This window comes from Arvicola amphibius, chromosome 2 (assembly GCF_903992535.2).
Source record: "Arvicola amphibius chromosome 2, mArvAmp1.2, whole genome shotgun sequence".
NCBI classification, from domain to species: Eukaryota; Metazoa; Chordata; class Mammalia; order Rodentia; family Cricetidae; genus Arvicola; species Arvicola amphibius.
The window spans coordinates 98,512,359-98,533,404 of NC_052048.2; the positions used below are offsets into that span (position 1 = coordinate 98,512,359).

A 21,046-nucleotide genomic window follows, 5' to 3' on the forward strand; every position below is an offset into this window, starting at 1 on the left:
TAACTGTTGGGAGAGTACTGGCAAGAGAAAGAACGCCCACTGATGACCTCAAGTCTTTCCTGAAAGTGAGGAACTAGCCGCCCGCCAGGACAGATGTCAGGGTGATGTGTTGTCAGGGGAACTCCCTCTCCACCCTCCGCATCACCTGCAGCATCCTGGAGCCCTCCCACTCAGCCCATGGAGTGCTCAACTGCTCTCCCAGCCTCTCTGATTAATAGAGGCTGCTCTAGCTGACCTCCCCCAATGCCCATATCTCCAGAGCCCACCACAGGACCTTACAGAACCAAGCATTCCACAGAAGGCTCAAGACACTGACAGCCACACTTAGCACAGCAAATACAGCCAGGGCAATGTACTTTCTATAGGCTTCTCAGCAGAGATACACTTCAGAGCAAGATCTGCTATTTATGCCTTGCCACCAAACCCAAGGCCCCATGGATTTCACTATTAGGAGGGAAGGTTCCGCTGCATGGTACAGGGCACTGCGCGTCTCTCTCACACCAGCCCTGAGCTCCCAGAGGCACCAGGAGGCTGACAATTGTCTTCCACAGGAGCTCAATGGGTCTCCTTGTTCCTCTCTCCTGTCTCCCACTTCAGTGCTAGTTCTGGATACTAACCTTTGCTCCAGATCACAACCTGAAAGTCCTTCCTGTCTATACCGTAGGCAGGAATATTACTCCAGAGTGGCCTCTGCCACCCCAGCCTTCCTGCCCTCTCAAAACACACTCCCCACAGGCGGCTGTCTCTTGAGCAACAATGACTTCACCTGAAAAACCAAGCCAAGGCCTTGCCAGCATACAAGATTATGCTGCACAGGCGGGCAGCCCAATGCCTAGCTAGCCAGACAGGTCTTCCACAACCCGAGCCAGACACGTGTGTGTCTGCTCTGCTTCTGCTGGACTCGCACGGGTCTTAGCATGCTCCATCACAGCTGGTGGCAAAGACAAACAAAAGCAAAAGGCGCCCAGCAAAGCTAAGAAGCTAGACTGAGACTGTTACTAAGTCTATTTGCAAGTGAGAAAAGCAAGGTCAAGATGGACAGAGCATGGCATGACCAGGTCTAACCCCTTCAAGTCTCCATGATGCCAATGCCCTAAATTCTCTTGAAGGAGATGGGATTAAAATCCCATGCACAGAACAAAATAGCTTTAGGAAATTCTATCCCCAGTCTGAGAATATCCTGCAGAAGAAAATCTTCTGGGAAAGCAAGTTAAAGTCACTGGGCTTTCTGGGAGGCGTCAATGCAAAGGTGTGGACTTAAGGTTGGGCAGCTACTGTAGGCACTACCTCACCATGCTGCTGGGCCTTTGGAAGGGTTGATTCACAGAGCATGCTCAGAAATGGCCTTGGAAGTAACTGGGACTTACCTGCAGAGGCCTTGCAGGAAGCCAGGAGATGACGGCACATGCTAAACAAGCAATAAAGACCAAGTTTCCTTGTCCCTTAGTGTGCTCTCTCCTAGAGATAGTGCACCCAACAGGGGTGGATCCCACAGCGAACGACACATCCATGTAAGTGGCATCAACTTTGATTTGAAAGCTAAGTGGACGGGTTTGTTTGCTTATCGTGGTTTGTTTGGTTTGGTGCAGTGTTAGGGTGGAATCCAGGGCCCGGCACTTTGCTGGGCAAACACTGCCAATGAGCCGTATCCCCAGTCCTGGAACGCGGTGAGCATTTTAATCAGCATTTTAGTGTATGCTTAAATAAACCATAAACCAGGTGTGGTAATACACATCTGCCATCTCAGCACTTGGGAACTGAAAGCAAGAGGGTCAGAAGTTCAAAGTCACCTTGAGACACACAGTGAGCCTTGACTGCATGACATCATTTCAAAAAATAAGATGAAATAATATTACTTGTTTTGCATTCTGCCTGTTACAGTAGATGAGAGAAAATGCTAAGCCAGTGGTTCTAACACCAGCTCCAGGAGTAGCCTGTTCGAGAAGACCCATGACCCCAATGAACCATATAAACAAGGTCTGGCTGAGCGGACATCCTTAGAGAGCAGGTGGGACAGCAGACAGGCTTCAAGATCATGCAGATAGCAAGCGAAAAGATGCTGAAGCTCACCCCAAGTCCCTGGAGTTGATGCAGTTCTGTTTCCAGGTAATAAGCAGAGAGGACAGGGGGGAGACAGGAATGAGATTACTGTGAACTGCATCATCTGGGTACGGTGACCAAGCTCTAAGGTAGGTTGCTTGAGAAACCTGGGCCTGATCACTGTACCCTATGACCAGCCTGAGGCCCTGCCCTCCCAGGGACATGCAGCAGCACACTGAGCATGTGCACGGCAAGCAAGACACAACCTACTCTTTAAACACTTCATCTTTTCCTTCAGACCTGAAACATAATATAAGACAGGGTTATTAAACCACAAAGACATGCGGATCCGGCTCAGAATGGGGAGAGTGGGGATATTTCCATTTGCCAGTTTAAACCAGTAGAAGACTTTTAACATTCCAGGTAGCATATGTGTGTTCATGTATGTGCTGTTTATCCCAAATGATCTAAGTGTAAATGTGTATGCTCTCGTTTTCAATAGACATGTAGAGAGTCAAGGTTAATTCTCTCTACGGATATGTCAATGTTTAATTCTAGAGTTTTCAAAATATCCAAGTGTTGTTTCATGTCTGTGTTTTGCTTTTATATATATTTTGAGACAGTCTTAGATAGCCCAGGCTGGCCCTGAACTTACTCAGTATCTCAGGATGTCCTTCCTGCCTCTACTTCCCTAGTGTAGGATTACAGATGTGTGCCACTATACCTGGGGTTCAAAGTCTCTATGTTTTTGCTACACATTTAAAAATACAGCCCAAATGGCATGTGCATATTTAACAGTCAAGCAGTACTCGGGTGCCTGAATATGTGTTCATCAGCATGGGAAGCCAAAACTCTGGAATGGGGACATTCCGCATCAAGTGTCTTTGATGCGGCCCTGCTGTCTCTGGTTGGAGGCATTTCTCACTACATATAGCCACTTCTCATGCCTTGTTTGGTTTTTTTAAAAAAGTGATAAGTGGGTGGAGATGTGTGAGATTTTCCAGAAACGGGACAGTAGGCTTAACAGAACTGCACATTCAGAGCTCCCATTGTGGCCATCACGAGGGAAATGGCTCCCGAGAAGAAACCTCTGTGGACCTACCTCCGTTAGCCAGGAGGTTCTCGTGGACTTTGCTCTTGGAGTCTTCCATGACCTCCACCACGCTCTGCGCCATTCTCTTTATGAGGCTTTGGGTAGAAAAGAAAGAGCCAGTCAGAGTGAGAAAGTGAGAAGCTGCCTGCAGGACCACTCCACCCATCCTGCAGGGAAAGGAGCCCTTGAAGCCACTGGGGGCAGCAATTTGGCAATCTGTAAGGAGAGACGTAAGACATTAAGAGCCTTTGAACCAGTCATTCCACTTCTGGGAAACCATCTTGAGGAAACAGGAAAAAAAAAAACCAGAAAAGCCTTCTGAATAAAAAGATGTTCTTTGCAGCAGAGCGGCGGACAATAAGAAATTGGAAGCAACCCGAAGGCTCAACAATAGAGAATTGTTTGAAGATGGTCTATTCAGCTGAGGATTATTAGCCACCATTGAAAAAAAGGTTTACAAAGAATTCCAAATACCATGGAACAAGGCACGCATTATAACGTTAGATGGAAAAAAACAAGGCAGAAACTTAGACAGTAAGACGATCGCTGGCTGCGCTGTGGGCAAATATTTCTACTTGATATCTTTCTAGTATAATCTGGTATTGATTTTATAGAAAAGCCAAACCTTGGGCCTCCAGTAAACACACTAAAAGAACTCAAGCCATATACCAGATTACAGATGGAGGTTGGAATACGTTCCCTTTCATTTTCATTCTCTCTCTCTCTCTCTCTCTCTCTCTCTCTCTCTCTCTCTCTCTCTCTCTCTCTCTTCCCTCTCTCCCCTCCCTCTCCCTCTCTCTCCCACTTACCATCTAACTGATAAAAGGCCTCCTGTACTCCAGGATGCCCCCAGACTCACTACATACCTAATGATGACCTTAAACTTCTGATCCTCTTGTTTTTGCCTCCCCGGTGCTAGGAATACAGCCACGTACCCCTATGCCCAATTTTGTGGTGCTGGGGACAGAACCCAGGGCCTTGTATATGCTAGACAAACATTCTACCAACTGAGTTATGTCCCTAGCTCCAAGTTCTTCCATTATTGCAGGCACAGTCCCACTAACTAAGCATAGTATGGTACCTTGGGCCTGCCATAGAAACTGAGGCAGATGGACAACTTGAAAGACCCTGTTGTTTGTTGAAAGCAAGAAAAGGAAAGAGGTAGTCATGTTTTCTTGGCCAAAGTAATCAGGGCTGACAGCCAGAAACTAAAGACCTAAGTGTGAAATAGTTTAAGATGAACAACCACAGCACTTGCCTAGCATGTGAGGCAATGGTTTTGATCCCTAGCACAGTTTAAAAGATATAGATATAGATGATAGATAGACAGATAGATGATAGACAGATTATAGATAGATAGATAGAGAGATAGATAGAGAGATAGATGATAGATAGATAGATGATAGATAGATAGATAGATAGATAGATAGATAGATAGATAGATAGATATAGATGAGAGAGAAAGAGAGAGAGAGTGATACAGCTCAATACTTGTCTGGTTTGTCCATCAGGTAAAGCTCTGGTTCAGTCCACAGCGCCATAAGGAATATTCAGTGCAAACAGTGGAAGCAGGAGGTTCAGAAGTTCAAAGTCATCTCTGGCTACTTAGTAAGTTTGAGGCCAGCCTGAGATATACAAAACCCTGTTCCAAAAATAAGTAAGGCCAGGCATAGTGGCACATGCCTTTACTCCCAGCATTCGGGAGGCAGAGGCAAGTGAATCTTCAGTTCGAGGCCGGTCTAGTCTACACAGCAAGTTCCAGGTCTGCCAGTGGCTAAGAGCACTGGCTGTTCTTCCAGACTCCTGGAGTTCAATTCCTAGCAATCACATGGCAGCTCACTGTAACTCCACCTCCAGGGAATTCAACACCTTCACACAGACATACATGCACACAAAACACCAATGCACATAAAATAAAAAATGAATCATTAAAAAAGTTTTAAAAATATGTAAATAATATTTTTTAAAAAGAACAACTATTGTCATCTAAGTACAGGAAACACACCAGTTAGGCGTTCTTCCAGAGTCTACCTTCCGCTTGGGTCAAGAGTGCTTAGGGCTCCTTTGATAACCGACTCTCATCTGTAGGCGTGTCTAAGTGTCAGTTTTTCTGGAATCATTGTTTTAGCCTTACAAGGATTCTGGGAAGTTGAGTATTATCCCACCTATTAGATGAGGAAACTGAAACAATTTGCTCCCTATCAAGTGTCTGCAAGTGGGTTTCAAAGACAAGGCTCTTGGCCACTGGGTCATTCTAGACGACACTGTGGCCTGCCTTGTGTTTAAAAGCTGACCAGTGTGGTGTGCCTGCATCTCTTTGATTAGCAATGCACAGTCTCACTGTGGGGAGCCCTGGCCACAAACCTAACTGAGCTGTTTTTTCTGGGCCTTAGCCTGGGGTGGTACTGACAATTTCCCAGGCTTCTTTATGGAGTCAAGGATGTATTCCCAGGTGTTTGCAGTGAGAGAAATGTGCTTCAGGCATCTGGCTGATTGCTCTGAGATCGCTACTCTCTGGCTCCCAGGTGAGCTCAGCAGATCAAAGGGAGACCGAATGTCCAGTCTGGTTCCCTCAGGCAGAGATTTTAGCTCCTGAAGCCTCAGGCCTGTGTTTCAGCCCAGGGCCCATCATTGTCCCTTAAACTCTGCTACATTCCCACACAACTCTGGCCGCTTAAGTCACAAGACCTCTTCCAGTTACCCGAAAATAATGTGCCTCCTGTCATGTGCTGGGACGCTGATTCAGTTAGGAAATTTTATACACTAACTAAGCAACTACTGTACACCAAGCAATAATCAGTGCTGTAGCCTAAGCAAAGTCCCTGCTTCGTAGAACTGCAGTTTCAGTGCTGTTGAAAGCTCCTTTTCTTTACTCAGATCACCATAGTAACACAAGCGAGTTGGACCTATTTCTGTGGCCACCGTAACCCATCCAGTAACTACCTATTTACATGAAGCTGGTAAGACCACAGCTGCTACCACATCACCTGGCTCAGCAACGTCTGCTGACGGACTAAACAAAGCCTCACCGCACCTCATCCTTCTGTGGTGTTCTACTCCTCCCCATCCGAGCCCCTTCAGAGTGTCTCACCCAGCACGCAACACGGCTTCCGGGACGTCTCAGAATGGCATGCTCCGGTGAAGCTCAGTGGCTAGAAAGATCTCCTGCTCCACAGAACAAAAGCAACCTGTTGTGATCAGCAGCTGTGGCCACCGGAGAATTACCATGTCAGTAAGCCAGAACACTTTTTCTCACCAAAGGGAACTGAAGGGTCTCACGCCATTTTTAAATTTCCCTTTCTCCCTTTACATCACGTGGTCTCTTTATTGTCAGAAGTGAGCTGCTTCCGCTTCCCTTTAATCTACAGCGCAGCAGCCCAACAAGTTGCCCTGCCACAAGGCACCCACCCCATACCGCTAGGTCGCTTCCCATTTGGATGGATGTTGCAGCAATCCACACATTTTGACCTCTTGCATGGGTAGTATAGAGAAGCTACTGGAAGAAAAGGGGTGGTCATTTATAATGGCAGGCAAGGCCCCAGCATGCAGAAGCCTGCTTGTTTCCCTAGACCCTGGCCAACACCAGTCTTAGGAGTCCTTTCAGTCTCTGCCAGTCTGAGAGCTGGAAACCTACACGTCACTGTCATCCCGATTTGCAGATGTGTGATCTCCAGGGAGGCTGCGCATCCCTCCTCAGGTCCGCTGATGACAGAAGGCCGCTTTCTTCTATGAATCACAAATATAAAATCATTCTTTCTTTTGTTTTGTTTTCCTCTGTTGCTTTCTTCATTGATTTGTATGAGTTTCCATGTCTGGGAGATCTGGTTCTGGTGGTAGGGTTTCCAGCTAGCAGACGCCATCTTAACAATGGCTTTGTGAACAAGCGTCACAGGAAGAACTGATGGAAAACTGCAGGGTCTCTAAGATTCAACAAAGAATATTCCGGCAGCTTTCTCTAAAACATCTGACCAAAATGAATAGTAAGGATGGAAGCATGGAAGCCAGGAGGTGGTGGTGAACATCTTTAATCCCAGCACTCGGGAGGCAGAGGCAGGCGGATCTCTGTGAGTTCAGGCCAGTATGGTCTACAAGAGCTAGTTCCAGGACAGGCTCCAAAGCTACAGAGAAACCCTGTCTCGAAAAACCAAAAAAATAAAAAAAAGGGGGGGGGGGATGGGAGCATGACTCAGTGGCCAAAGTCACCTGCCACCAAAAGATTGAGTTCAGTCCCTATGAGACCCACATGGTAGAGCTCCGGAGAGAAACAATTCCCTCAAGGTGTTCTCTAACCTCCAAACATGAATTATGGCACCCACTCATGTACGTACACACATACACACACACTAAAAATTAATTTTCTTAAAATGTAATGTGTATTAGTCCACATGGGAAGATGTAGAGATCATACTAATAAATGTGTAATAATCTTAGTTGGTCACATAAATATATATATTCATCAAAACTTACCAATTTGATTACTGCAAATGTACACCCGTATCTTGGTGTGTGTGTGTCTTTGTCTGCATGTACAAATGTGAGCAGGTCCATATGAGCATCTGGGCATAAGTGTGAAGCCCGGAGCTCAGCCTTGGGTATCTTCCTCAATCACTCCACACCTTGTCTTTTAAGACAGTGCTTCTCATTGAACCTGGAGCTCAAATACTCAGTAAGCCAGGGTCCTTCAGTCTTTGATCCACCCCCAGAAGTGTGATTGCAAGCTTGAACAACCTTTTCCAGCCTGTGTAAACAAAATCAAATCCAAAATAGTGGACAACCCTGGAGGAAGGTGGATCGGTAGCCTTCACATGCACAAACACACAAAACTGCAAAGCTTTTTTAAGAAAGGACACAAATAAGCTGAAAAGAAAAAGGGAAAGTTAACTTTGTTTTTTAAAACATAAAATAGCAATTTAATTGTAATTTCTATAATTTTATTATATTTATTTCACTTTTTGAGTGTCTGTGTCTGTTTGGATGTATGTGCCTGAGAGTATGCCTACAGAATCTAGAAGAGGGGGTTGGATCCTCTGAAGGTGAAATACAGGCAGTTGGGGTTGTGAAATGGAAATCAGGTCCTCTGGAGGAGCAGCAAGCGCTCTTAACCACTGAGCCATCTCTCCAGGCCCTAGTTTATTTTATTTTATTTGTTTTGTTTTTCCAGACAGGGTTTCTCTGCATAGCCGTGGCTGCCCTAGAACTCACTCTATAGACCAGGCTGGCCTTGAACTCAGGTCTCTCTGCTTCTGGTCCCCCAAGTCCTGGAATTAAAGGTATGTGTCACCACTTTAGACGCTGATTTATTTAAAATAGTCTCATTTGTACTTTATTTTACACATCCCCAGATTTGTAGATGGACTTTTGTCTATTTTAATTGTTGAATGATAATTCTACTAATAAGTTAGAAACCCCCCAAAAAAGAAAGAAAAAAGAAAAGACAGAAAGACAGACAGACAGACAGAGAGACAGAAAGACAGAAAGAAAGAAGGAAAGGAAGAAGGAAAGGAAGAAAGAAGGAAAGAAAGAAAGAAAGAAAGAAAGAAAGAAAGAAAGAAAGAAAGAAGGAAGGAAGGAAGGAAGGGAAGAAGGAAAGAAGGAAGGAAAGAAAGGTATGCAAAAAGTAGATCTTGGCCCCAAAAGTAGCTCCCCCAGGGTCCAAGCACAGAACCGCAGCACCCTTGCCCTAGGGGTACAGATGAACACCAGGAGGGAGAGACCTCAGATCCCCAGCTTCTGTAACCACAAGCCAGGAAGTGGCTGCTATGCAGGGCCTGAGGCCCTGGAAGGCCCAGTCTCTAGGTAGGAGGGCAGAGGCTGCAGTTACTGGATGACTCTGGAAGGGAAGGCTCACTCCTCAGTCACCTGAGTCACAGTTCCCAGGGCCCAAGCAAAGAGCAGATTCCTCCTAAGTGGCCTTAAGACATAGTGGCCCCAAGGGAGTTCGCCCTGCTATTGTATAGCAGAGTCCCAGTGTCTGAGCAGCCTGGCCAGACAAGTTGTCATCTGGGGCCCCGCCTGCCCCAGGAGCTGCAGCTCAGTCCTCCAGCCTTCTGGAAGGAAGTGTTAGTCTGCTCCTTCTCTCAGGATGGCAGGTGCAAGGTTCCAAGCTCCTCCAGGGCAAATCGGCCCTGCAAAAGTCAGGTTTTGGGGCTAGGGCCATGACTCAGTTGGTCAAGTGTTTGCCTTAAGAACCCAAAGGCCTAAGCGTGATACCCAGGCCCATGCTAAAAATAAAACAGACCAGTGTGATGGTGCACGTCTGTAATCAGTGCTGGGGAGACACAGGCAGATCTCTGAAACTTCCTGGCTAGCCAGCCCAAGCTGCTTGATGGACCTAGATACCGGTGACAGACCCTGTCCCAAAAGAAGAAACGTGGCTAGTTCCTGGGGAACGACTGAGGTTGTGCTTTGGCCTTCTCACTCACACACACACACACACACACACAGCCAGGCTCCCCCCTCTTTCCTGACTCATTGGAAAATTCTAGCAAACCAGAATAGAGTTGGTCTGACCTTGCCCATACGCCAGGAGGAGAGAAAACAGGTTACAAGGCTAGGTCCAGGGAACGTCTCCAGGATCGAAGAAACAAGTTCCACCTCGGAAGCCTTCCTTGGTCCTCCAAAGGGACTCTGTTGAGCATCGACTGAATCCTCACCAAACAAGACAAAGCCTGAGTGCTGAGGAAACTGAGGCCGACAGAGCGAGGAAGACTGCCCGGCCACACAGCTCATCTGAGCCTGCGTGTCTCCATCACAGACGCAGGTCTCCATCTGCTAGACGACAACCAGAAGGCCCAAACTTGCCCTGTGTCCCCTGCCCCCAATGTGCCCAGATGGGAAATACCACACAGGGGAGTGCCTGGCCCAAGAAGTGAGCCTAGAAGCTTCCACACAGGGTGGGATGTGTGATTTACTCCAGTCTCTATTCCTGCCTCTGCCAAAGGACAATGACATACGCTCTCCAGCAAAGTCACCAGGAAGAGGTAAGCCGAGATCCGTAGTAACTTTCTTTATATAAAAACAAAGATTGGGGCTGGAGAGATGGCTCAGAGGTTAAGAGCATTGACTGTTCTTCCAGAGGTCCTGAGTTCAATCCCTAGCAACCATATGGTGGCTCACAACCATCTATAATGAGATCTGATGCCCTCTTCAGGCCTGCAGGCAAACATGCAGACAGAATACTATATTTATAATAAATAAATAAATCTTTTTTTTTTAAAAAAAGCAAAGATTGAATGAGGCTTCTAGAGGTTTCTAGAGGTTCTCTGCTCCAGGGATCTCTAGGCCCAGGTATACCTTGCTTTTAACTTCCACCCTGGAAGCTTTGAAGACACTGAAGTTTAAAAGAAGATAAATCTGGAGGACGTGCCTGTAATCCAGGCCACTCAAAAGGCCCAGGAAAAAAGATGGAAAATTCAAGGCCTGCCTAGATGGCAAAGTAAGTTGAAGGGAAACCTGGAAAACTTTTTGAGATCTTGTTTAAGAAAAAAAATGTGCCGGGTGCTGGTGGTGCACACCCTTAATCCCAGCACTCGGGAGGCAGCAGTAGGCGGATCTCTCTGAGTCTGAGACCAGCCTGGTCTACGAAGCAAATTCCAGGATAGTCAGAGTTGTTACAGAGAAATCTTGTCTTGAAAAAAAAGGTCAGGCAGTGGAGGTGCACGCCTTTAATCCCAGTACTTGGGAGGCAGAGGCAGGTGGAACTCTGTGAACTCGAGGCCAGCCTGGTCTACAGAGCAAGTTCCAGGACTGGCTCCATAGCTACAGAGAAACCCTGTCTCAAAAAACAAACCAACCAACCAAACAAACAAACAAAAGAAATTTAAAAAGTCTGGGGACAGACCTCAGTATTTGTCTAGTAAGCAAGCATAAAGCTGTAAGTTCAATTCAGGTGCACAAAAATGAATGAATGAATGAATGAATGAATGAGTCTTTACAGAAATAAGTACTTATGGAAATATAGTGTAGAGCTACTCAACAAAATTACCTTTGCCGAGCACAACATAATTCTTTCTGGCAAGTTGGCATTCTATAACTTGAGCCCACACTATGGCCCAGCAGAGCAAGCTCTCAGGAGGTGGACGCAGGAAGATCGGGCATTTGAGGTCATCCTTCTCTATCTAACAAATTCGATGCCAACCTGTGCTACCTGAAACCCTATCTCAAAACATAAAAACAACAGAAAACCAGAGCACCTCTAGTCATGGTTTGCCCCCAGAAGATACATGGGTAAGGCAGGGTGCTAGAACTGAGCGCAGTCCCAGAGGGCTGTCATGAATTGCCCTGAGGGCCCACAAGAGTTCAGCACCCCCAAGTATCTGGAGAGCAGTGGGTCAGTATCCAGGCATTTATCTTTGGATACTTTTCCACCAAGTCACTGTGCCCTGATGTAGGCTCCTGTCCCCCCAGAAGGAGGCTCCAGGACACACAAGGGGAGAGCACCCTGGGGAGGTGTCCAGGGACTGCATGAGCAAACGCGGGGAAAGGCAAGGCATGAAAGCGGAAGTAGAGGTGGTTAGCAGGCACTTGAAAATGTTTAGTCTGGCTGTGATCCCGAGAAACACTCATGGAAACAAGCACACAGCCTCCTCCTTCTGCCTGGCAAGTGGGCATTCTCTCTGATGGGGATGAAGAAAGGGCCTCTTGCTACCCCACAGGGACAGTTTGGCAATGTGTACAAACAGCTTAGATATGCCATGGCATTTGACCATGTAAGTGTGTGTGTGCGTGCATGCATGTTACTGAGAATCAAACCCAAGGAGAACTAATAATTGCGATCTGGGGGTATTAGGATAAGCAAAAACACAGAATTACATTAATATCAAAAGCAATACATAAAAGAACAACGATAACCACTTATTTAATGTATAATAATATAATATAATATAATATAATATAATAATGTATAATGTATAATATTTATTTAATGTATAATAGAATGAAATGTATATTCTAACACCATAAGAAAGAAACAATGGTACAAACCTATACAACCCTAGCACTCGGGAGGGCTGAAGCAGTAAGGCTAGGGGAGCTCAAGGCTAGCCTGAGCTACATATGGAGGCTGTCTTATAAACAAGAGTGGGGGTGGGAGAGATGGCTCAGCAGTGACGGGAGCTTACTGTTCTCACAGAAGACTCAAGCCTGTGTCCCAGCAACCCTGCCTATAAGTAAGTCCAGCTCCTTAGAATATGATGCCCTCTTCTGGCTTTCACAAGCATTGCACGCACACACACACACACACACACACACACACACACACAATAATAAAACAAATCTTTTAAAAATAACCAACATTAGGACAGATCACAAGAAAAATTTCAAATTCTCAAAGGTAGAACTAGCTCCTGATTCATTCTTTGATAATACAGCAAAAGAATTAAAAATGAAAAAGGCAGAAATAACATTTTTTAAAGATTAACTTTTCAAACATATAAGGGTTAAAAATTGCAGAATACCTAAATTAAACTAAAACAATACACATTAAAATTATGAAAGCATAAGCATACAGAGGAAAAATTCAATGCTTTTGGCATTTCAAAAAAGAACAAAATATTAACAGAGGCTGGTGGTTAAACCAGACAAACTAATTTTATCCAGGGGCTCACATGGTAGAAAGAATTGGTTCCCACAGTTGTCCTTTGACCTATGTGTGTATGCACAAAAAATAAATAATAAATAAATAATTTAAATTAAGCAAGCAATTAAATATGCTTTCTTGGAAAAAGCAAAGAAAAGCACCCAGACAAAGCAAGAAGGAAACAAGGTTATATGGAAAAGTAAACTTTAGAAGTTATAGGTCATGTGACCGGAGATGGGAAACCTGGAGACCTCTTTAGGATTCTAGCCCACATCCATTCATGGTGTCCTGATAAGAACTGTCTGGCATTGCTGCGCAGACAGCCACCCTCATGGATGTAATCTCTGATCAGTCACCTCTTAGACAACTTCATGGGACCACAAGGGAAAGGCAAAGCCACCCAAGGGCAAGTGGCAGTCAACAAGGTACCGGAGGAGCCCACGGGGCACAGCTGAGTGGCCGTGTGGAACCACGTGCCTGTGAAATACAATATACCGACTGGCACTACATACCAGGCTGAGGATCTGTGAAGGACTTGACTCTTCGGAAGGGGGCTTTTAATGGTAAAATAAATGGGCTTCTTAAATTTTTTAAAATGATTTACAGAGTAAATTAACACAGGCAGTGTGAAGGAATAAACTTTTCTAAAAACAGAGCTCCCATAAGCAGAAGCCTTGCAGCTGCATGGAAAAACACTCTTGTGCCCAGGTAAATAAATAATAAAAGGATATGGAAACAATACACCTTGAAAACTGTCCCTTCTCTGTTCCCCTGGCCAGAGGCGGTGCTGACAGGTTCCCGCTGCATGGCTTACAGGCCCAGCTAGCATGTATTTATCTAGTAACACTTGAGTACTATTCAAAGAATTGGGGTGGCCACTCCAAAAGACCGGAGGATTTATGACTAGAATCCATTTCTTTTATCCTAAGCTCTAGTACAGAAAGATTCCTAAGGAGAGACACCTGCCTTGAACGAAACTGTATTCGAGGGGGCTCACAGCACACAACTGTCCTTAGTCCCCTGTAGGAACATCTGGGGATGCATGCCTACCAGGAAACTGGAGACAGTACATAGTGTGAATAAACTTTCATCCCTTACCACACCTAGTCTCTGCTTTTTTTTTGGGGGGGGGGGTTTCAAGACAGGGTTTCTCTGCAGCTTTTTTAGAGCCTGTCCTGGACCTAGCTCTTGTAGACCAGGCTGGCCTCGAACTCACAGAGATCCACCTGCCTCTGCCTCCCGAGTGCTGGGATTAAAGGCGTGCGCCACCACCGCCCGGCCCCTAGTCTCTGCTTTTAAAAATGGTTTTGCAGCATCTGTGTTTCCCAAGGATGACCTCGTCCTACTAGCACATGTATATTTGTATGTTTCTTACGCACACGCTGCATTACCATCAGGGGAGACGCAAGCAATCAAAATGTATAGGGCAGAATATGAATGCCTATCAGGAGGAAATAGCATGCAAACAAACAAAGAAACAAACAAAAATAACCCCAAAGCCAGACGCATCCCGCATCAGAGTTCTCAGTGCTGTCTGGGCTTCAGTGAGGGAGGAAGGAGCTAAGGCATGTGCACAGGGGTAGTTAATGGTGTCGAGTTCTAGAAAAAGGAACGGCTGAAGAGCTGCCGTTTCTGCAGCCAGGCGGGAAACAGCCCACGCCTCCCCAGCCCACTGTGCAGGGCTGCACAACCTCACACTGCAGCCTCCCTGGAGCCGGAAAGCTGAAAGCCTGAGGCAGTCTTGTGCAGGGAGCTGCGCTCAGGGTCTCTGCTTCTGCATAGACCATCATCTGCTGGACTTGAGTTATCGAAGGCAGGTCAGGCCCCTGTGTCGCAAAGTGCAGCCTCGAAAGGAAGTGGACACAGGGGACTCTGCTCCTTTTCTCTGGGTGACATTCTTTCACAGATTCAAGACTGGCACGACATCTCTCCCCTTCACTCATTCATGAGAGCAGAGCAGTGGCCACTGTTATCTCGTGGTTCTCTTCATGGCTAATTTCTGCTCATAGCTTTGCGAACTACAGTGGCAAGGATTGCCTCCAGCTATACTAAGCCAACCTCCCTCATAGAGCAAAAGACCGATCAAAGATCCGAAAATCCAGTTCTGAGGCCGTTTTGGCGAGAGTACGGATGAGCTCAACAATTCCGCTAGGGGCAACCAGGGCCTGTGCGCAGACTCTCTGAGCCCATACCTCCACATTACTTCTACATGTATACCAAAAACCAGTGCACCGTTGGCGAAAGCTAAAGACTCGGAAACACAGCATCCAGCAATAGAGACAAGCAAATCTGCTAAGGTAACACACCCAGAGAAAAACCAAACAAACAGGCAGTCTTGAGCTAACATGAAACTTTCGCTGAGGTATACTAATATGCAGAGTGGGAAAAAAAGCAGGATATACTATGTATGTTATCATACATACATAATACATTTTATTTACCTAGAATTATTCTAAGGCTCTACGGTTTTATTTGTGAGACAGCCTCAAGTAGCCCAGGTGGCCTCAAACTTGCTATGTAGACGGTGACCCTGAGTCCTGGATCCTTTTGTCCCTGCCTCCCAAGGGCTGAGATAATAGGCAAGAAATCTTACTGTGTTGAGTAGGGCATAGTGGCCCATGTCTTTAATCCCAACACTAGAGAGACAGAGGCAGGCCAGTCCCTGTGAGTTGAAGGCCAGTCTGGTCTACAAAGGGATTTCCAGGCAGCCAAGGCTGTTCTAGAGAAACCCTGTCTTAGAAAAACAAAACCAAAAACCAACAAGAAAAGATATTGCTATGTTGAATAGGCTGGTTTTGAACTCATGGACTCAAGCAACAGGCACAAGTCCCTGCATCTAACAAGGCTGTACACATATTGACTTGTACTTTCATAGGCTACCTCTGGAAGCTTCACCTGCTAAAGTTATGATAACAAAGCTTCAAGAGAGAGGAAATGAGGTGATGAGGGAACAGGGAGGAGGCAAACAGATCCAAAGAAAATCTAACTTTCATTCTGTAGTCTGTTTTTGTTTTGAAATTTTTCTTATGTATATACATTACTAAAAAACAAACTGAAGGCAAACATGGTGCCTTGGCTAGCGTGTAGCAGGCTGGAGAAGTTTAAAGGCAGCCAGGGCTGCTACACAGTTCAACGCCAACCTAGGCAACTTACTGAGACTCAGAACAAAAGGAGGGGAGGGGAGGGGAGAGGAGGAGAGAAGAGGAGAAGAGGGAGGAGGAGAGGGGAGGGCAGGGGAGGGGAGGGGAGGGGAGAGGAGGAGGGAGGCAGGGAGGGAGGGAGGAAGGGAGGAATGAAGGAGGGAAGGAGGGAAGAAAGGAGGAGCTGTTAAAAAAAAAAACACCAAAGAGGGACCCAAAGGACCCAGCACTACTGACACAACATCCCCAGGTGAACCCACTGGTTTTTCTCTGGCTTCTGAGACCAGATTTAGACAGGCCATACTTTGGTTTGGCCAAAGCAAGAGCGCTGTGTGCTCTGACAACAATGTCAAATTCTTACTTGTATATAGTAAATAAGAAATGTTTTACCTTTCAGCAAAGGTATCAAGTTTCCCCAACTCATCAGAGAGACCAACAAGGGAATCCAAGGTCCCCACCTAGAAAAGACCATAAAGGAATTAAGCTCATGTTCTTTCTGGTCAGGAGTGTAAGGTGTCCCTTTTAACAGTCACATAGGGACTCACTTCCCTTTGAGTTGGATGTTTTTAGTGAACAGCCAGACTAAACTATGGGAATACACTTAGATTAAGAACTATCTCTTTAGCTGGGCAGTGGTGGTGCACACCTTTAATCCCAGTACACAGGAGGCAGAGCAGGTGGATCTCTGTGAGTTTGAGGCCACCCTGGTCTACAGAGTGAGATCCAGGACAGCCAAAGCTTTTATATGGAGAAATCCTGTCTCAAAAAACAACAAAAACCTCTTTTTAACTTTATTATTATCTGTGTGGTATGTACATGTCAGTGTGTATGTTCTATGTATACACATGTGTGCAGATACTTATACATGTAGAGATCAGAGGTCAACATAAGGTGTCTTCTTCAATTTCTTTCTATCTTGTTATTTGAGACAGAGTCACTGAAACATGGAGCTCACCAGTTCAGCTAGACTGGGTGACCAGGGACCTCATCTCAGCTTGTCTGGGGCTGAGATTACAGGGACTCCCATCTCTGCTTGCCCAGTACTGGATGACAGGTGCATGCCAGTGAAACCTGTTATAGATGCTAGGGAATCCAAACTTGCTTCCTTATTTTTTAAAATTGTATTTTCTGGGACAGGATGACAACAGAATGAGACATCCTCTCTCTCCCAGAAAGGACTATTGATGACCTGACCTCAGCTCAGTTTGTAGCGGGCCTTTTCAGACTCAGGGCCTGCTTCTTAGTATAGCAATGAATGTGGTGTCCACAGACCTCCTGGAGGGTCTTTTCAGAGACATGGAAAGGTAGGGTCTGCTCCTCAGTACAGGATGACAGGTGGGCATGCCCAGCTTTTTACAGGGCTGTTGGGACTTGAACTCAGGTACTCTACTGACTGTAGCCCAAGCCTCCTCGCTCCCTTTCCTCCCAGCCCCCTCTCTGAGAAAGGGTATGACAATTTAGCCTTGGAACTTCTTTTGTAGAGCAGGCTAGCCTAGAATTTATAGCAATCCTCTAGTTTGCCTCCAGAGCGCAGGGATTATGGGTGTGAGCCACCACGCCTGGCCTGGCCTGACCTAATCTTTTTGAAAATGATCATTCCTGGAGGCTGGAGAGATGACTCTGTAGTTAAGAGTGCTGGCTGTCCTTCCGAGGACCCAGGTTCCATTCCCAGCATCCACATGGCTTAAGTTACAAGGTCTCTAATGGCCTCTTCTGTCCTTCATAGGCCCCAGGCACATACATGGTGAGCAAACATACATGCAAACAAAAACACTCATATAAACTAAATATTTTTTTTAAAGATTGTTCCAGTCTCGCTTGTCTTTTAACATTTGTTTCATCCTAACCTCCCCATCCACTGCAAGAGCCCTCTCAGAATCCCCCATCTGAACCCTCCTCACTGCAGCCTCTTTCTCCCCTCCAGCAGAATCAGAAGTCCTGGACTTCCTAGACTCCCTCTAGTCAAGAGAAACATCAGAGCTGAAGGGCTCCCAAACCGCACCTTTAGCTATGCCGCGGGTCTGTTTAGCTACTGCAGACAGCACAGGAGCACTCCAGGAGCCACTCCCAAGGATCCCTTCCACTTCCCATCCACACCCTAACAGCTGTGGCTGCCCTATTCGTGCTTACCTGTGGCTTCAAGTCCCGAGGGGCCACAATTAATCTGCAGCTGTGGCAGAAAGTCCCATGGACACCCTGCCCCTCTACCTCTGTTCATCCTCTAGCTCGTTTGTTATTTATCTTTGCCATTCCTACATGTGCCTTCCTTAACTCCTTCTGCTCCCCTTGGTTTCTGAGGAATTCACCTTCTTGCTCAGAAATCCCTGCCCCCCTCCAATCCATAACCCGCTCCCTCCTCTGGGGCTCTTACCTTGAAGTCGGGGATGGCGAACTTGGTGTTGTGGGACAGGTTGGACTTTGAGGTTACATTGTTCATCCTCTCCAGAGCTTGTAAGTTTTCCTTATCACCAGGAGCCGAAATAAGCCAAAACTCGGACATGTTTCTAAGTCTTCCGGTTATCCAGTTACCAGCGGGCACCAAGACAAATGCACACAAACAGAAACAGGAGCGGAGATGTGTCAGATGTCTACTTCACCCTTCCTTACCTCAGAATTAATCCTCTCTGGGCCCTGCCGCCTTTCTGTTTGTCATGCCTGGGCTTTGACCTTCTTCTGCATTTTCAGCAGCTATAAGGACACCTATCTGCCCCCTATGCATTCTGTCTGCAACCCATGGGGAAGTCTCGTGGCTCACCCACCCTAGGTGCTCTGATTGATGCCAGACTGTTTGCTTACACTCCCGGGGCTCCGGTGCATGGAGCCTTCTGGGAAGACACTTTCCATCTTTTACATATTGTATTTTATGGAGTCCAGGAAGCGTGGATGGAGATGGGAGACAAGGGATTTTTCACAGGATAGTATCAGGTCAAGCCCCAGATCTCAGCTGGTTTAGAATGGAATTAGCTGTAGAAACAAACTTCAAAGGAGCTTTTCAAAGGGTTACTAGTCTTTTTTTTTTCTGCCGAGAAAGAAGGCTCTCTGTGGGGCCAGGTAGCTTGCTAGGCCGGCACAACCAGCAGTTTCAACGTTGCATAGGGGTGCAGGGGCCTCGATTCGTTCTGCTCATTCAAACGTGTGTACATCCACACCTTCCCCCTTGGCGGGTTCTCCTCTCCTGTCACCTCCCTGGTGAATCCCGTCCTGGGACATCTACAGAAAACTGGAGAATCACCATGGGATAGCGTGAGCCCCCCGCAGAGCTCTTTTCTGTCTACCTCCACCTCACACCGACCTGAGACCCTGCGCGTCCTTGCTAACCTTGCACAAACCAAATGCTGTTCTTTCCGACCTGACCGTATATCGCCTGGGGACAAACTGGCTAGTGCGTAGCTCCTGGGGAGATGCCACCTGCTAAGCCTGGGAGAGTGCGGCGTGGGCGCCGGCTTCCCACGTTCCCATAGAGAAGGGGCACACCCGGGCCGTGAGGACTCAAGGAGGTGCAGACCCGATGAGGGTGGTAGGTCGTGTCGCCCCAGGCTGTCTCAGCAGTTCACTCCCCACCCGACTCTTGTTGCTACTCGACCACGCGTCCTTACCAGGAGCAGCGGGAGATTGTCTGGGCTGTAGACGACACGCGGGGACGCAGGGCGGGAGGCACGGCCGGAGCGCACGGCCGGCTCCCGGGAGGCAGCGGCTTCAGTAGTCCGGTGCGCGCCCCGCCCCGCCTTTTATCCCAGCGGGAGGGGCAATCCCAGGCCCCTCGGACATTTGCATACGGGTTGCCCGCCTCCCTCGGTGTCTCTGTTGTTGTGGCGCTGCTGGGGACCCGCGACTCTCAGAGCAAGCTCCGGGCAGGATATATATACAGATAGGGTACAGAAGAGCACTAGTCGACGCGGGGAGGGGGGGGAGGGGGAAGTGGGGGAGGGTGTCCAACGTCTCTTCCGCTCGAGGGCTCAGTCCGGAGTTGTGGGGTAGTTGAGAGCCTTACCCGATGGCGCTTAATAGCGACACCTTAGCGAGGCAGCAACAGGAAGGGATTCCCAGAGGGTCCTCTGGGCTGCAAGCCTCCACCTCCTACTCCCACCCCACCGCAGCCTGGCTAGGTATCCAGGGAAATCACCTGCTCCAGGGTGGTTTCCAAGGTCCATGCACGAGAGTCCAGGCTAACTCACGGAAAGCAGCGCAACAGGTTCACAGATGTTTTTCAACACACAAACGCACACACACACCTGCAGGGAGGAGTGGCTCCTCTACTGTCAGCGTGGGCGCTTGCCTTCCTGCTCGAGTTGCCCAGGCAACACCCATCTCACATCACCCACACAGAGGGGGGTCTAACGCTGTTGAGGTTGTGCTGAGGGATCGAACTCAAGTGGACTGCTTGCCTAGCAGGTGCAAGGCCCCGGGTTCCATCCCTAGGACAGGAAAAAAAAAAAAAAGAATATGGGGGAAAAGTTGCATAGGATTTCAGTGTGACTAATGAGCTCTTACTAGCCCAGCCCAAAGTTCATTTTAGTTCCCAGCGAAATTAGATAGGTAGGTAGGTAGGTAGGTAGGTAGGTGGTAGGTAGGTAGGAAGGTAGAAAGGATTGGGGTCTACAATGCTTAAGCATATATTCTCTCTTAAATTCAGAAAATGGAGTCATGAGATGGCTCCACAGATGGAAATGCTTGCCATCAAACCTGATGACCTGAGATTGATACCAGAACCCACACAGTGGAAGGAGAGAATTGACTCCCAAAAGTTGTCCTTTGACCTCTACAGGAATACCTTGGGAGGGTACACCACACACACACACACACACACACACACACACACACACACACACACACACACACACAGAGAGAGAGAGAGAGAGAGAGAGAGAGAGAGAGAGAGAGAGGAGAGAAAGAGAGAATACGAATGAATAAATAAATCTACAAAAATATTTGAAACTAGAAAGGGAAATCCCAAGAATTAACCCATGAATGTAAAAGCAGGAGTCAGACATAGTGGCACACACCTTTAATCCCAGCACTGGGGAAGAAGAGGCAAGCAGACCTCTGTGAGTTTGAGGCTAGGTTAACCTACATAGTGAGTTCCAGACCAGTCAGGGATATATAATAAAACCCTGTCTCAAAAAAAATAAAAACAGGGGGCTAGAGAGATAGCTAAGATGTTAAGAGCATTGCTGTTTTTCCAGAGGTCCTGAATTC

At 47.1% G+C, this 21,046-nt stretch overlaps 1 protein-coding gene across 3 annotated transcripts in view; it reads right to left on the reverse strand.

Annotated features, from left to right (window-relative positions):
• Atp6v1c2 (ATPase H+ transporting V1 subunit C2) overlaps positions 1-18,350 on the reverse strand; it is a 36,838-nt gene extending 18,488 nt beyond the window's left edge. For 2 of the 3 annotated variants that reach the window (XM_038320028.1, XM_038320027.1), the window contains exons 1-3: positions 18,222-18,350; positions 16,241-16,308; positions 3,143-3,228 (exon numbers count right to left, since the gene is read on the reverse strand). In XM_038320028.1, coding sequence (XP_038175956.1) covers positions 3,143-3,228; positions 16,241-16,308; positions 18,222-18,350 — 283 coding nt within the window. Of the gene's footprint in view, positions 1-2,310; positions 2,341-3,142; positions 3,229-16,240; positions 16,309-18,221 lie in introns of all 3 variants that reach the window. The other variant, XM_038320026.1, reaches the window with a different exon arrangement.
• Between the last annotated feature and the right edge of the window lie 2,696 nt (positions 18,351-21,046).